Source organism: Neophocaena asiaeorientalis, unplaced genomic scaffold, assembly GCF_003031525.2.
Source record: "Neophocaena asiaeorientalis asiaeorientalis breed wild unplaced genomic scaffold, Neophocaena_asiaeorientalis_V1.1 scaffold177, whole genome shotgun sequence".
NCBI classification, from domain to species: domain Eukaryota; kingdom Metazoa; phylum Chordata; class Mammalia; order Artiodactyla; family Phocoenidae; genus Neophocaena; species Neophocaena asiaeorientalis.
This window is the reverse complement of record NW_020172779.1, coordinates 5,499,023-5,516,461: the sequence shown is the minus strand read 5'-3', so window position 1 is coordinate 5,516,461 and position 17,439 is coordinate 5,499,023. Positions and strand designations below refer to the sequence as shown.

Below are 17,439 nucleotides of genomic sequence, written 5' to 3'. Positions count from 1 at the left end.
TCCATGAGCACAGTATAAATGTTAATTCTTTTGGTTATTCATGCTCTTCATCTTATCATTCCCTTTATTTAGTCCACTTCCTGTTCTTCTAAGATACCTCTCAAATGTATGCTTTACTCCTCAGCTTGCTTTTCGTTACCCAAGTTCAGGCTTTCTCATATTTTACCTTTCCTTTTATTTTTCTGAACATTTGGATATATTTCCAGGGGAAGGTAGTTCTGGGCAAGTGCCATTAATAAAGGCACCGGGATTTGAGTGTAGGCCAACGCCTGAAAGGTGAGGAGGTTGTTTACTCAGAAGCCATGGGCATTTGCGGAGGGGTGAAGTTGGAGAGGTGTGCTTCCTGGTTTAGCTAAGGAGTTAGAACTTCATCCTGAGAGATTTTTAGCTAAGGGGTGACTTCTTTAAAACTGCAAGCCTTTAGAAGCCATGATCTTTTTATTTTCCTTTATATACTCAGCACCCAGCACAATTTCTAGTTCATAGAAGGAGTTCAGTAAATGCTTGTTGGCTAAATGACTCAAAGATCCAGCAGATTTTCATTTTTGAAAGTTTTTTTTGGCAACAACATGGAGCATTAATTGAAAAAGGTTGTGGCACTGGAAGCAACAGACCTTGTGCATACACTCATCAGATGAAACATTGTGAAAATGAGCCAAAGCAGTGCCTTTTGCAGTTGAAAGGAGGGGAAAAATGTAACAATATTCAGAAAACGTAGAATTTATTGACCAGATACTTGTCAAAATTGAAGACATCTAATGTATCATTAGGAATAGGTTTGTCAAGATTAAAATATAGAATGTATTACTGTAATGAGATTACTTATGTCACTGATTTAATGTATTTTTCAGGGATTTTTACAAAGTTTTAATTTGAAGATTGTGTTGTTCTCATCTTATAAACATTCTTTTATTATTTTTTAATACTAAGAATTACTAATTTATTACTAGGGAATATATTTTAAGAAAATTAAGCCTAAATTTTTATTTACTCTAGGATATACCAGAAGATATTCTTAAGAATTTAGTGGAAGAGCTTCCTCAACCACGAAAAGTGCCCAGACGTCTAGATGAGTACACACAAGAAGAAATAGAGGCTTTCCCAAGAGTTTGGTCTCCGTAAGTCTTTCTTTTCCTTCCTATTTTTGTTTTTTAACCTGAGTTTAGTATCTCCTGTTTTCATATCCAAATGATAAGATCCTTGAGGGTAGGAAGAATGAACTTCTTTTCACTCTCTCGGATACTCTTTGCAGCTTCTACCTACAAATAAACTCTAGACGTAGATGGTAGAACCAAAAGTCTCGGGGTCTTAAGACCTTGCTAGGTAAGTGCAAGGATGTTCATAGATGCCTATAAATTATCAGATATTTTGTTTGGGATGACACAACTTGGATTGATTGTAGTCTCTTGGGATAATAAATGAATTGTTCTTACCTAAAACAAAGTGATTCTCTGTTTTTTCAGATTGCTTCACTAAGCCAAGAATATGATCTAATGAAAGTCATTAGTTCTGGATACTTATAGTCAATCCAAATAGAAAAACAAAATAAAAAAACACTTTTGCTCTCCTCTATTACAATTTCCTCTACCTATGAGCCAGAAAGCTGCTTAGCTTTGACATACTGTCCTATCTAATTGTTTCCAGGCTGTTTTGCCTGGCCTACCAGGCTCTTTGTAACCTCATCAGCTTAATTTCTCACTCCACTGTGCTGGTCTAGCATAGCAGACTGTGTAAGCTTGGCACTCTTTTTATGCAATTTAACTTTTCCATGACTTTGTTCTGCTGTTACCTCTGCCTAAAACAACACGTCCCTCACCTCCTCCTCCTCCTCCTCTGGAATAACTCTTACTCATTCTTTAGGCCTTAGTTCAGATGTCAGTCTCCTTTAAGAAGCCTCACCTAAACATCAAGAGCAGACTAAGTGCTCAATCATCTTCTGCTGTAGCACCTGCCATGTAGCTCTGTCTTTACCACATTTACCTCCTCAAAAGCAAGGGCTGCATTTTGTTCATTGTTACATCACCAGTGCGTAGAACCGTACCTCACCTGATAGGGCCTCAGAAATGTTTACAGAATTTACACAGTAGGTTTAGAGAGGGCCACACATCCTCGTTACTTGATCTACAAAAGACAGCTAATCTTCCCACAGGATACTTAACCATTGTACTCTGAAAATCCATATCTCTTGATGGGCTGTTTGGCCAGATAGGTTTGTGAAAACCTAAGTCTTCCCAGGATTACCAGTATGTCCAGGAATCTAATCCTTGACTCTCATTGTATGTGTATATAACTTCACTCTTTGCACACAGAGGTCTTTAGGGTATTCTGTTTAAATCTCTTTGACTTTGCTGACTTGTGTAAGGTTCACCTTTAATTAAATCTGCATATAATGAGCAAAATAATATTATTAGTGATCATTTACACTTTCCAGTTGGCCCGCACTGTGCTAGGTGGTTTGCATACATTGTACCTAATTCTCTTACCAATAAGATAAAATACATTATTCCTGTTTTTAAGACTAAGCCAAAGGTTGGCTGGTTTGTAGTACAGCCTGAATTTGAAACTAATTGTAGCTGATTCCAAAACCTGTGTTCTTTCCACAAAAGTAAACTGCTTCATTAATTTATTTATTCAACAAATATTTATTATGTGTAAGACACTCTTATGTGCAAGACACTATAATAAGCACTAGGACACACATTTGAAAAATTACCATTAAAGCAATTCTTCAATTCCATTTTACAAACTTATTGAGTTTATACTACGTGCTATAGCTTTTGACAGATGCCAAGGAAATGCAGATGATGAAGCATTTAAATGAAACTTCCTCCAAAAGTCCTTCCTATAATCCTTGAGCTGGGTTAGGCCCCCTTTATAGGGTCTCATTGTACATGTTCCTTTTCTTTTACTGTATTTATTCTAACGTAATTAAATATATGCATGATTACCCGTTTAACGTCATTCCCTTACGAGACTCCACGAGGGACGTGTATGTTGTCTGAGCACAGTGACTGGCTCATTAAGTGGGCACTCAGCAAATATTTATTGAGTGAATAAATGAAGAAATAGAGTATCCTTTTATCAGCTTTTATAAATGAGGTTAGAAATAATTTTTAGAACATATGAAGGTAGTAAAATGCTCCAATTTAATGCTAATTCTTCATGTCAGAATCAGTGAAATTGACCAACTTAAAAAACCCTTTGTTTTATTGTTTTTGTTCCTGTTCACTGTATCATCTGAATTACCCGGCTGCTTTTCAGTTGATATCAAACAAGTGATTAACAAACTCTATGTGAAAAATTGAAAAAATTGGCTTTATGATGTCTGATATTTTTATCAGCTAGTTATTAGGATACATTCTCATGTTAAGTATTTCTCTCTAAAATAAGGCAGTGCGTTTTCTATTATTCCCTTATGTTCTGGTTTTGATTGCTTGACATTGACATACTTGTGGACGAGAAACTATACATTATGTGACCTGATTTGATTCTAACGACTGAATTAAGTGTGGAGTGCTTTTCTCTTTTCCTTGGCTACTTTTTAGATACCTGTTTAATAGTTTGCCTTCCTGTCAAAACCTAAGATTCTGTTTTTAATTCTTTTTATTTAAATTCATTTTTTTCCTCCAGATCATATAATGGTTTATTTAGATAAATCAGTAAATAAAAGGTTTTAAAGTTTGTTCCACATGCTATGATAGTTACAATTATTCCCTCCTTTGGCATCTGAGAAATGAAGCTTCTGAACTACTTTGATGATGTTTAAACTTTAGGAAAAATAATTTTAATTTAACTTGTTCTTAGAGATTTACATGGTCATTTAGTCAAGACATAACCAATGTACCTTTTCCTACTTAAACTACATAGAACTTACATTTATCCTTAAAACTCAGTCCATATAAACATACAACATTTTTCTAGGAAGATGTTAACATTTTTACAAGTTCCTTAAAAGAGGCGTGGAATTTGCCACAAATTGAAATTAATCCCTAACTTATAAAAATCATTTATTAGCTTAAATTTACCACCCTGGAACCTTTTCTTTACTAAAAATTCACAATAATATAGACTGCACATAAAATAGATAACATTTACTTGAAACATAATACTCTTTGGAAAGTAAACTCAGGCATTCAGTTGAAAAATATTTTAATTTGGGGGTTTTTAAAAACTACTAAATGTTTGGGCTTCCCTCGTGGTGCAGTGGTTGAGAGTCCGCCTGCCGATGCAGGGGACACGGGTTCGTGCCCCGGTCGGGGAAGATCCCGCATGCCGCGGAGCGGCTAGGCCCGTGAGCCATGGCCGCCGAGCCTGCGCATCCGGAGCCTGTGCTCCGAAACAGGAGAAGCCACAACAGTGAGAGGCCCGCGTACCGCAAAAAACAACAACAAAAACTACCAAATGTTCATTGTAGAAAATAAGAAATATACATAAGTAAGTAATTTCACCATACTTAACATTTTGGTGTGCTAACTTCCTGTTTCTTTGTGTTAGTTTTTTTTTGTTTCTTTGTGTTAGTTTTTATGTTGTGTGTATGTTTGTGTTTTACAAATTTGGGAAATTAGGATTTTTCTTTAAATATGGTCTCAACTGCACATTTTCCCAATTTACAAGATTTTTTTCCCCACAAGCATGATCTTCAATGGCTGCAGGATATGACATCAGTTTTATTCTGTAAATCCAAGTATGTCATATCTGATTTTCTTATAGAAACTCTGTCATAATTGAACTTATATTCGTAACCAAGATGGATATGGTACTTTTTTTTTTTAAACTGGAAATACCAAAGGTGCTATTTAGTTAGTTATGTGACCAAACACATATTATTCATGTAGAGTTATATATCATGAATATTCTAAAGTGTAGTCTAAATCAGTTAATCCAGGCAGTATAATAATGAAATAACCATTCACAACAAATTATATTTAATGTTATTATAGTCAAAGAGTACTGATCAAACTGTTCATTTTACTAAGGTATTACTGGTTCGTTTAAAACAAATTAGAAGGTGACTGAATGCCTTCATTATATTAATGGAATTAGAAAGGGTTTTTCTATAATTATTTTTAAGGAGACTTTTAGTGAAATTTAGAGCCACTTGATGCATTATTGAGTTACTGTTTTGAAATGGATTTTCCTGCCCCTTCTTTTCATTCCAAATTTCCCTCTGGCAGGAATATACATTAGACACAGGCTTTCCTTTATGCTTTATTAAAGTTGTGATCCTTCCTCACTAGTGGCCACACAATATCTGTTAACTTATGTTAACTTATATCTGTTAATATTATGTGTTAATAAAGTTCAAGTGTAAAATAGTATATACATTAGAACTACAATTAAAATATTTGATACACCATGCAGTGCAATCCCTTGAAAGTGAGATTCCTCATTACTGATAGATTTGCTTTTATGAGAAAAAAATTTTTTTCTCCTTTTGGAGAAGGAACCTACTTAAAATATACTTTTTGTTCCACTCAAAATAGCTAAGCCAAGAATATAACCTTCCTTTGGAATGTAGTAATTGGAAATTATTCAAGATAGATCTGATGGTGAACCTGCAGAGACTTGACTGAAACACATGTACCTGGATTGCACCATAAATAAATACAAACAAAAATAACTTGCTTTGGTTTTTGTTTCCCTAGCAATAAAACCTAACACATGTTTATAGTATAAAAATGTACATTTTTAAATTGCAACTGTTACTAGCTTTTGGTTCAGTGTAAGTTCTTTACCATTTCTGTTAGAGACAAAAAGCTTCTGAGCAACAGTAACAATTGACAAACTAAGCTTTGAACCCAGTAGCTGATTAACAAAATTATTTTAATCTCAGTTAACAGCTACCGTTGTTGGGATTTCATTTAAGTTATTTTCAATCACTTAAAAAGTTGTATTCCCTCAGGGCTAACTTCAGCATACTCTAGATTTTGTTAGGCTAGTTGTTTATTTATTTTTAAAACAAAGGTAGACCAGAAGAAACTAATACTTATGAGGAAACTATAAATATTGTTTTATAACTAAAAGCCACTTTCTCATATGAGAAGTATTGCCTATATACCTCACTTCTTAAACTAGTGTGTATACTTGGTGTATTAGTAGTTTTTACATCTCATGGATATGTAAATTGTGTCAGAATATGTTATAAGGTTTTATCTTGTGTTTCTTGATGGTACAGAGTAAATGTGCATTTGCCATGGGCAAGTGGTGACTGTAGGGTACACACTTAGAATTTGTTTCTCAAAGATAAAACAATAGCACTTATCTCTTTTTCACAGTTCAGTTGCCTGAGATTGTAGCTTTCAAATGGTCAACTTATTTTAATTCTGTCAATAATTATTTCCATGGTCATTGCAGTTTTGCCAACACATTATAAAACCGCAATAATCATGGAAATTATAATGCTGTCACTGTAATGGAAATTTTTCATTATGTAGGGTAAAAATAAAACAGTTCATTTGAAACTTTTAATTTTCATTTATACAAAACTCTGTAGGAGAGCTCTTCTTAGGAAAAACTAGGTATGTAGAAAATTCCAACTTAGAATTGCTTCACATTATCCACAGATTGATGAAACAAAATCAAAAAAGAAATGTTTTTTACTCCTCACTCGTTAAATCAGTAATGCTTTATTTTAAGCATAACCCTCACCTTTGTAGAGAAACTAAGTGTGGAAAGTTTCAGCATCAGTAAACGCTTGAAAACAGACGTTTATGATGAAAACCTATGTTCCTGGTCTAACTCTCTTTACAGAGTGTGCTGTTAGAAGTGTGCCTGCAAAAGAGAGAGAATATGAGGATGAAAGTGAGAAGGCTTGAGGACAACCGTGATTGGCCTTGGAATTGTCTTTGCTGAAAGTAGAATTAGATTTAGGGAGTTTAATAGGTAATCCATGCAGCTCTGTAAAAGAAAACGGGTGCCAGGAACGATAGCACTGCAGAAGGGACTCGGTGAGCATCCTGTTCAGTCTATAGCTCTGGAAGTCAGCAAGGATTTCAGCTTTCGGCTTGCCCTTCGATATAAAAGCTACTCATCCCCAAAATGTACAGATTTTCGGTTTTAGTTAAATGAACGCCCAGAGAAAAATAATTTTACCTATGGCTTTATAAAATGTGCTTCAGATCAGAGACTTAGTTAAAGATGGTGGAGAAGGATTTTTACCTTTTCAAAACCCATAAAGATCTGGGACCTGGACATCTTCAAGATTTTCCATAATTGTGTGCTAGTCTAGTCATGTGGCATTTTCGTAGAAGATTTAACTTAATTTGCTACTCTTCACAGTCAGAAGTTATTAGCTGGACTTGGGGAGAAAGCTTACGTTCCAGCTTTTCCATCATTTCAACCAGCACAGTGTTGGCTTAAACCATAGACCTCAGTATTTCCAGTCCTGAATTTTGCTCATATTAAGCCTTCTAAACTATACTGTTCTTTTGGATATTTAACACATTGTTAAAATAAAAAGCAATCTTTATATATACAACCAAAATAAAATCATTTACATCTCCTAGCCAATAGAGCTTATGACTTAAAAGTGGTAATTGAATGTAACAATAATTCCTATTAATTTTAATTGGAAAATTTTTTTGATATTTAAAAAATTTTAACAATCTTATGAGTTTATTTTTAAATTTTTATTTTATATTGGAGTATAGTTGATTTACAATGTTGTGTTAGTTTCAGGTGTACAGCAAAGTGATTCAGTTATACATGTATCTATTCTTTTTCAGATTCTTTTCCCATATTGGTTATTACAGAGTACGAATAGAGTTCCCTATGCTATATACAGTAGGTCCTTGTTGATTATCTATTTTATATATAGTAATGTGTATATGTTAATCCTGACCTCCTCATTTATCCCTCCCCCCCCCCGCCACCTTTACCCTTGGTAACCATTAGTTTGTTTTCTATGTCTGTGAGTCTATTTCTGTTTTGTAAATAAGTTCATTTGTATCATTTTTTTAGATTCCACATATAAGTGATATCATATGGTATTTGTCTTTCTCTGTCTGCTTTACTTCACTTAGTATGATAATCTCCAGATCCATCCATGTTGCTGCAAATGGCATTATTTCATTCTTTTTTTATGGCTGAGTAATATTCCATTGTACCTGGAAGTGAGTTTAGTTTTTAAAAAATCACTGTTGAACTTTTTCTGATCAGGCTAGTGGTACAGTGTCTGGGGAAATGAGTGTAGCAGCACCATTGCTCTATTACCTGTACAGCTAACATCTTTAGTTCAAGGAGTATGTGATGTGACCAGATTTCCTGGAATGGTTTATTCTAAATAGTTCCATTCTTACCGTGGAAGTGACTTAAAACTCAATCAGACTGACCTTTTGTATTTCTTTCTTTTTTTTTTTGATATACAATATAGTGTTGTTAACTATAGTCGTCATGCTGTACATTACATCCCCAGGACTTTTTATTTCTATTTTTTAATTTTTAAAAATTTTTTGGCTACGCCACGTGTGGGATCTTAGTTCCCCAACCAGGGACTGAACCCGTGCCCCCTGCCTTGGAAGCGCGGAGTCTTAACCACTGGACCTCCAGGGAAGTCCCTGAGAATTCAATTCTGATTAATGTAATGTTGCTGTACATAGACTGGGAACTTTTTAAGAACCTAAATACAATGACATTTGCTCAGTTACTAAAGATACAGTTAATCTTTTTTTTTTTTAATATTTATTTATTTATTTGGTTGCTCCGGGTCTTAGTTGCAGCAGGCAGGCTCCTTAGTTGTGGCATGCAAACTCTTAGTTGAGGTACGCATGTGGGATCTAGTTCTCTGACCAGGGATCGAAGCTGGGCCTCCTGCATTAGGAGCGCGGAGTCTTATCCACTGCACCACCAGGGAAGTCCAAGTTAATCCTTCTTTCATGATAGATGCTAAAGGAATTTTAGTACCCAGCCTCTGCTGATGTTATCATAATTTACAATTAGTTATTGTTGTATCAGAAAAGCATAAAACTGCCTGTTAATAAAGTCCTCCGGTGAGTCAAGAGCCAGAAGGGTACTATATATCTATCGGAATCATGTCTAGCTAATGAGGAAGTGTGTCACCTTCTGTTAGGCACAGCACAGCTTTAGAAACTTCCTACTGAAAGCGTTTCTTTTGCTTCTTCAGCATCTTCAAATAGTCGCCCCCCCCGTCTTATGATCAGCTCTGTCAGAGGTCTGAGGTGAACCCTTGCTTGTCAGTGTGCGGTCTACGGACCAGCATTGCATCGCATGGGAGTTTGTTAGAAATGCAGAATCATGAGACCGTCTACAGACTAACTGAATCAAAATCTGCATTTTTACAAGAGCCCAAGCAATTTGTATGCCCACTGAAGTTTGAGACCCACTCAGCTAAATAGCCCTCTCCTCCCCTCCCCTTTCTTATATTATCTTGGATTGCCTTCTTTTAGTGGGAGTAAGCAATACAAATGTGTTGTATGTGTACCTGCTTTCATTTGTGTAGGTGGAGAGAGAAATATAACCGTATTTAGTGTAAAAACCTCACTTTTCCCCACAGGGGTACCTCCTGTAGCCATGTAATATGTTTGATTGTCTCGCACATGAGTTGATATTTCTAGCTCTGCGAACATCCAGTGTACCTAGTCTCTTGGCTATGATACTGTTCCCCCTCCGCCCGTTAGAAGCAAATTAACCATCTGCAAAAGATTCCAAAAGCGGAAAGGATGAGTCTGCAAACAAAGTGGCATTTTCAAGGCTGTCACTATAATTACAAGTACCTTACAAGCCTCCACTACGTGCAAGATACTGTGCTAATTGCTGGTAGTATAAGATCAATTATATTGGGACTGTGCCTCCAAAGGATAGGAGTTGTGTAGAATAAAATGGTGTTTGCAAACACTGGAGTCAGAAGGTCTGCACTAGATCACTACCATCCACTTCCTAGCTGTGTATCCTTAGACAAGTTACTCAGCCCCTCTGAGCATCAGTTTTGTCAACTGTAAAATGGGGTTGATAACAGTGTCTTTCTCACTATATAGTTAGGAGGGTAAAATGAGATTGTGCATGTGAGGTAGTTAGTATATTTCATGGCATCTAATAAGCACACAGCACTGTTATTTACATACATAACAACACTTATTCACTTACTTAGGGCAAGTGTAATTTGAGAAACACCGTAATAGAAGTATGCATGAAGTTCTCTGGCAATCTCAGGGAAAAGAGCCGTGCCTAAGTTAGGAAAGGAAGAGTTGTGTAGGGTTTCCCAGAACATGTGATTTGGGGGGTGGATTTTGAAGGATTAGGCAAGTCCACCAGGCAGAGAAGAGATAGGAGATACTCCAAGTGCAGAAAATATCAAGTACCCAAGTCCAGAGGTCTGAAAGTTTCTGTCTGGGCAATAGCAAGTAGTATAATGGGACCAGAACGGACAGGTTGTGGAAAGAATGACTCAGAAAGGTTAACTGGGACCGTGTTCCTGGAGGGCTATGTGTTGAATTCTGTGTTTGAATTTGACAAAGCAGTGGAGAGCTAGTGAAAGTTCTTCCACTATATGGAAGTGGGATAAGAAAGAATCTATGTTAGAGACTCTCAGATGTCTTTCCCTTTGCCCCATTTCTCCTAAACCCCAAATCCTACTTACTAGCTGCCTGCCATGGCCAGATTTCATCATATTCAAAACAAAATCCTTCCCTTCAGAATCTGTTCTCCTGCCTGTATACCCTCTCCTGAACAAATAGATAGCATTGCCATTTCCTGAGTTCTTCAAGCTGAAAATTAACAGTCATCCTTGAATTGTCATTTTCCAGTAGCTCCTTCCTCCGTCATGTGCCTGGTCTCTTCCCTCTTCCCCTCCCTGCCCTGGACAAGTTAATTTTCTGCTTCTTGAATCCTGAACCCATCCTTTCTTCTTACTCATCACTGCCCCAGCCCTAACAGAGCCATCATCTTAACCCTCCTCACTTCCTCCAAAATGTCCTGAAACAAAATTGGGCTTCATTAGCCCCCGATCGCCTTCAGGTCACTGTCAACATTTTTTACGTGACAGATTACACCCTTCGTACATGTTTCCTATTTTACTTGTAAATTCCACTAAAGGGTACTTTCGTCATCTCATTGTTAATAAATTAACTTTTGGTGTGGAAACAACCAGACTGTGACTAAGCACATTTAATTTCATTGAGTGGAATTGCAGAGACTTCTTGTTAGGGCTACTTGTTAGAAATCTTAGAGGATTTCTTTCCAGTGGCATCACCGCCACCCTTTTGTAATTATATGAACCAGCTGGATGGAAGAATAAATTGTTTCTTAAAATGCACTGGTGTCTCTTGACTAGGAATTTTGATTGTATTGAGTCACATACCCAAGATTCAAAGGGTGCACTTTGGAGCCCCTTCCAGCTATTGTATCAAACTGTCATTTCCCAGACTTTGGATTCAGTTTTTACATTTGAAAAGAGATTTCAGAAACAGTGACAAAATGCTGCAGTTTCTCTTCTTGTTGTTACAGAGTGACGATATGGTGAAGCATATTTGGTTAGTTTCCCAGATCAGTGCCTGTGTTCCTCATAGTTAAATAATAATTTTAAATTGTAATATAGTTCATTTACTTAGTTACCAGACTGTTGGTCTTCCTATCTGGGCTATCTGGTCTCTTTGTCTTCTTTTTTCTTTCTTTTTTTTTTTTTTTTTTAGAAAAACATGATTTAAATGTAGAAAGGGATGAGATAAGTTGTTTCAGGGCAAACAGAGTTCACCTGTTTCCTTTTTTAAAGGAATTCAAACTGTTGAATATTTTTACAGCTGTTTCAAAAATATCTATTTAGTTTACTAATCACTAAATTCCTTCTGAAAATTCTGTAGGAGCTCAATACCTACAATTACACTACTCTGTAAAAGATAACAGGACACTAACAGTTTTCGCATTTCATAATTTCCTATTCCTCATTTTCTCCGTTGTTAAAATTTAACATTTCTCTGAAAATGTTCTTTGTTTTAATTTACTACTGGAAGGAACTTTCAGGTGTGATTAATCCTATAAATATATAAACAAAGAAAAGACTATATATGTATATAGTAAATTAAAAGACCATATATGTATATAATAAATGTGTGTGTAATTAAAATATCAAAGGGCTGGTGTTTATACATGTATTTTGTATGCTACTGTAATGAAAATTAAATTTAGCATATGATAAAATAATACAAATAGGGAAACTGCTCATTCAGAATTTGCCATTATTAGGCAAATCCATATCTTTATATATAATCCTTTCTATTAAAAGGGCTTTTGGGAAATTGAATTCAAGCTTTTAAGTCACTACATACATTCATGCATAGGCACACGGGGGCCTATATTTATACTCTGCAAAGAACTTGGGAATTGTCACTTAACTGTTATACTTTGCGATAATTTGGCCTTAATGATTTTCACCAAAAATTTAGATATAATATTTGTAGATATTTCTTGATGAACAGTTACTTTCATTTTAAATTGGGAAATAATCTTCTTTCATCATGCGGGAGAAAATGAAATTGATTTGTGAAAGAATAAATGTTGATTTTTGTCTTTCAGACCTGAAGATTATCGGCTGTAAGAGACGGAAAATTTCAGAAAATAACAGTGCAGTGATTGAAACTTCTTCCTGATGAGTTTCTCCTTCCTACAGGGCAGGGTGAAACAGTTGCTGCCTTTTGACAAGAAACCTGTTTTGGGCGCTGAACGTTTGTGGGGAAAGGTCAGGAAGGGATATTTCTTCAATAGGAAGTTGCAATAAAATACATTATTTTATAGAATTGTTTTATTATGTAATCTGATTTGAATGTTATAATGATGATAAGAATAAAACTGCTTACTTGGTTAACTATTCAATTTCTCACTTAATTAAAAAAACCAAACCCTAGGTAGCACTGCAGTTAAAATTGCCAAGTGCCCATTCATGCAGATTTCCTCACGTTACAGCTCCCTGTTTTTGACACCCGGGAAAACAAGGCCCACCTTCACTTTTCTTTTCAGTGACTATTTTATCTAACCTCGCATCATCTGAGTTCATCCCTCCAGCTCAGTAGGGTAAGGTTTGTCCTGAGGTATTTTCAAACTGCTTCACTCTTTTCTGTGTCCCATAGAGCCTCTTGGTTTCCATGACACCAAAATAACAAAGTAATGCCTATCTGCTCCCTAGAAATCTCACTGCCCCACCTGTGATGCTGTTTGCAGACCCCTGCACTGTGTGTCCATATCTCTCCTGTTGGCTCCTATTCACCTCTGTGCTGGGCACTGAGGTTGGACCGCCGGGATCAATGTGTCCAGCAAAATCTCCTCCCTGGGAATTAAAGTGCTGAGACACTGCGTTTGGGCATTTTTACGGTAGTTTTCTTCTCTTGCCCTAGCCAATCAAGGAGTGTCTCTGACCCCTTCTCCCGTTCATGCAGCAAACATGTACTAAGTGCCTGCTATATGCCAGGTGTTGGGGAAACAGAAATCACACGTCTTCCCCCAACACCTCCATGCCCCACCAAAGAGCAGAGTGTCTATTGCAGGGCGGAAAGGAGCTGTAGATAGATTTGTAAATAAGTGCACCCGGGTGTCAGAGGTGCTGCTAAAACTATGTATGAGCTGTGATATAAGTACATTTAGGGGAAAACAGTATAAACATTAAATATGAAGTACTGATAGTAAGCACCTGCTAATATGCCAAACACAACTGCTTTATATAAATTAAAATTCATTTAATCCCTATATCACCCTATAATGTACATAATGTTACCTCCCCATTTAAAACTGGGCACGCTGAGGCAGCAATAAGTAACTTGGCCAAGGTCACAGAACTGCTCAGGGGCAAAATCAGGTTTGGATCCAGGCAGTCTGCCTCAGAAATCCATGGACTTAGTCGCCACTAGGCGAGAAAAAGTATTTATGTATCACAAATTCTGTAATAAAGCAAGCATGACCCGGTACAGGTCAACAGCTATCATTCAAGGAAGTGGCAGTTACAGTTTAAACTATTGGACCAAAAAGAAGCTCCATCCCTTTTGATGTGGTGATCTTGGGGGTGAGCCAGTGTGAACTAAGCCCCCAGGCTCCCGGTGCAGCAGCTTTAGTAGGGAGGAATTCTTGTCTGGTGTATCCCAAGCACCTAGAACAATGCCTGGCACATATTTCCTGATTGAGAAGGGCTCACCGAAGGAAGCCCTTGTTTCTAACACAGCTGCAGGATTTGAAAAGTTGAGATCATAGCAACAGGCTTTATAATAATGAGCCCAGTCATCATACCGTCAGCCCTCCACATGCATGGATGCAGAACCCACAGATTCAGGGGGCCTGTTGTATCACACCATTGTATGGATGGGACTTGAGCATCCTTGGATTTTGGTATCTGCAGGGAGTCCTGGGAACCATTTCCCCGTACATACTGAGGGACGACTGTATTGAATATTCAGGAAGAATATTGAGACTGATCACCATAACCCTTATTCTCACTTGCTGTGCGAGAGTCCTTTTGTAGGGGGAGGGGTTGCCTGAGCTATAGACCCAAGTAGACCTAAACGGGCTATATTGTTGGACTGAACTGCCCCTCCTGCTGTTGGGAGTTAGCTCCATTTTGCATTCGGAGAGAACCAGAGCAAAGAGGCTTTTGCACCAAGTGGCCTTGAGAAGCAGAAGCTATCAGACTTCCCAATCCTGCCCATTTGCCATTGCTTGAGAGTTTAACAGCCAGATCTGTGCGTTTCCTAGGAGAACACAAACACAGTAGCCAAATAAAAATCAAAACTCGCGGGCTTCCCTGGTGGCGCAGTGGTTGAGAGTCCGCCTGCCGATGCAGGGGGCACGGGTTCGTGCCCCGGTCCGGGAAGATCCCGTGAGCCATGACCGCTGAGCCTGCACGTCCGGAGCCTGTGCTCCGCAACGGGAGGGGCCACAACAGTGAGAGGCCCGCGTACCGCAAAAAACAAACAAACAAAAAACTCACTGTATAGGACCCAGGAACTTGAGGCGGGGAAGACAAGCTGAACCGCTAGAATTGTAGCTCCAATTAAAGTAGAATGAACAGAAGAAACAGAAGAGAACTTTAAAAAATACGAATACTTACAGAAAAAGAAGGAAACCCTAGTTATTCCAACATCACATGGGAAGGAAAAGAAAGCTGATATATATATATTCTGTTGCGATGTGTGCCTGTAACGTGCAAATTAGCACCGATAAGGAATCAAGTCACTAAAACCAAAATTATATTTGTCCATATGCAGTTTTTCACCAGGTGCTATGTGTTATGCTATTAACACCAGGTAAATGAGAAAAACACCATCCAGTTGAGCATAATGACCTGTGAAAGAATAATACACAACACCTTGTCTCTCCATTTTACCTACATGCATTGCCTGCTGTGTCTCCTCAGTAAAACATAAGTGTCCTGATTCTAATAGCAAAGGAAAAGCCTTAAATATTGCGGAGTTTTGAAACATAGAAAATGTGATTTTGCAGTAGCCGGGGGTGGGGGTGGGGGGCGGCGGCGCATAAAGTAATCACATTAATGACTACAGAAACAACGCTAAAAAAAAAAAAAAGAAAAGAGCTTAATCTTAACCTCCCAATAATCACCTGCTTTCTGGGGCACTGAAAACTGAAAAGCACTCATTTGCAGTCGGTAAGGATAACTGCAAACCTCCTGCAGCAGGAGAGCACTTTGTGTCATCTGATCTCATTTGGGTTCCCACAAATAGCTTCCTTTTGAGAGGGGTCAATTAACAAAACAATAAAAGAACTATTGTTTCTTTAAGACAGCAACCCAATATTTTCTCTCCTGAAGGAGAGATAAAAAACATATTCAGGCCAATGAGGAATAGGAGGAACCAAACAGGCTCAGTTGGGGAGGGTCCACCTGGGGCTTCCTGGATCCAACTCACCATACCCAGAGTTTGGGGTAGAGGAGGGTGGGCCCTTCTATGACGCTTTAGTCCCCTCTCAGGTTTCTGAATTGCCATTTTCCAGGTCCCCTTTCTGTCTTAAGCCCATTCAGCTGAACAAAAAGCAACAATAAGCCACAGCCATCTACCTCCGGTTTCCTGTTTCATTTAAAAAAATATAATCTTCCTCCCAGCTATTCTCCATGGTTCAAAAACCACAACTCTTCACCATCAACACCTCTGCCGAGCAAACTTCATGTCTTATCAAAATAGCATACTATATTTAATATAATGTTTCCTTATTAGGAACTTGTGATATTTAAAACTGTGATAGTTTTCTTGTATCACTTACAAGACGGTATAAGGTTTGAGCTTTTCTGCCTCAACTCCATTTTTCCCATAAGCCCATAATCCATCACGCAGGGATTATTTTTTAGGAATGCATATGCCGCATTATAGGACAGACAGGTGTACTCACTGTAAATCCTGGTTTAGCTCATTCTTCCATCAGGCGGACTCTTCATCCAGGGTCCTACGAGGTCACACTGGGTCAACCCCAGCAGAAGTCACCACCTAGGATATACTGTACAAAAGTCTGGTGCCATCCCTTTATCATGTCTGGGTTGGAGTAGGACCCACCTACTAGTGACGTCATTGCCACGGCCTGCCCTCATCTCCAGGCCTGGGGTATCCCCAGGGTTCCATTAGGACCTAGCAGGTGGGCCAAGTTAGAGCTAACTTCTAAAGCAGGTCTTTAAAGCCATCCTTTACCCAGAATGCAATCCTTTCTTTTCTCATCCTACTTCCTACTCTAAATTTACAAAGCGAATACTAAGAACTATGGGCACTGAGGTTGATAAATAATGTCTCTTTGTTTAGATAAACTGGGCCACAAGCTGGCCCAGAGGCTAGGGCCGTAGTGATGAAGTAATGCTGCCATCTTTAAAAGTGGCTGAAGAGCAGAATTTTGTTTTACTTATCAGGTTTAACCCAAACGAAGGAAGTTTTTTTTAAAAAATGCATGTAAATTGCAGTTATCAGATTCTTACTAGAGTCCCTTCCTCTCCTTTCTTGCTAATTCCCTCCTTGCTAGATCCAGGCACCGTCACTATGCCTGTGCTCCATCTTTTTTCTATGCTGCATGATTTGTTTTCCTACCTTCTCCTGGAAAAGGGGTTTAGTACCACAGTCGGCCAAGAACAACATTAAATGTCCAGGTGTCTCCTGGCTGAAAATTCTCCCATAGACCGGTAGCAAGTTCTGCGTCTGCAAAGCCTAAATTAAGCCCCAGGAGGGATTTTTGCTGCCTATCTCTACAATGCTAAGTTCGAATCAGATAGAAGCCTATTTAAGAAGGTATAATCTTTCCAAGACAGACATTAAGACTCCGTATCAACTTAAATATAGGTTCTTGCAGAGAAATAGCCTCTCTCCCTCCGCCCCCCTTCTCTGTCTCTCCCCAAAAACTTAAAATAAGAGAGTTGGGTAGTTTTGCAGCATCACTACTGCTCAGGGCTTCACCTTAGATGAATGTTAACCTGAGATCAGCTACCAGTAAAACAGCCAGTCACTCCACCTGAGGCCA

At 38.0% G+C, this 17,439-nt stretch overlaps 1 protein-coding gene across 1 annotated transcript in view; it reads left to right on the top strand.

Moving 5' to 3' along the window:
* MRPL13 (mitochondrial ribosomal protein L13) overlaps window positions 1–12,817 on the top strand; it is a 35,570-nt gene extending 22,753 nt beyond the window's left edge. Inside the window, exons 6-7 of the mRNA XM_024741250.1 lie at window positions 997–1,118; window positions 12,526–12,817. Coding sequence (XP_024597018.1) covers window positions 997–1,118; window positions 12,526–12,547 — 144 coding nt within the window. The 3' untranslated portion in view covers window positions 12,548–12,817. The remainder of the gene's footprint in view (window positions 1–996; window positions 1,119–12,525) is intronic.
* Window positions 12,818–17,439: the final 4,622 nt, after the last annotated feature.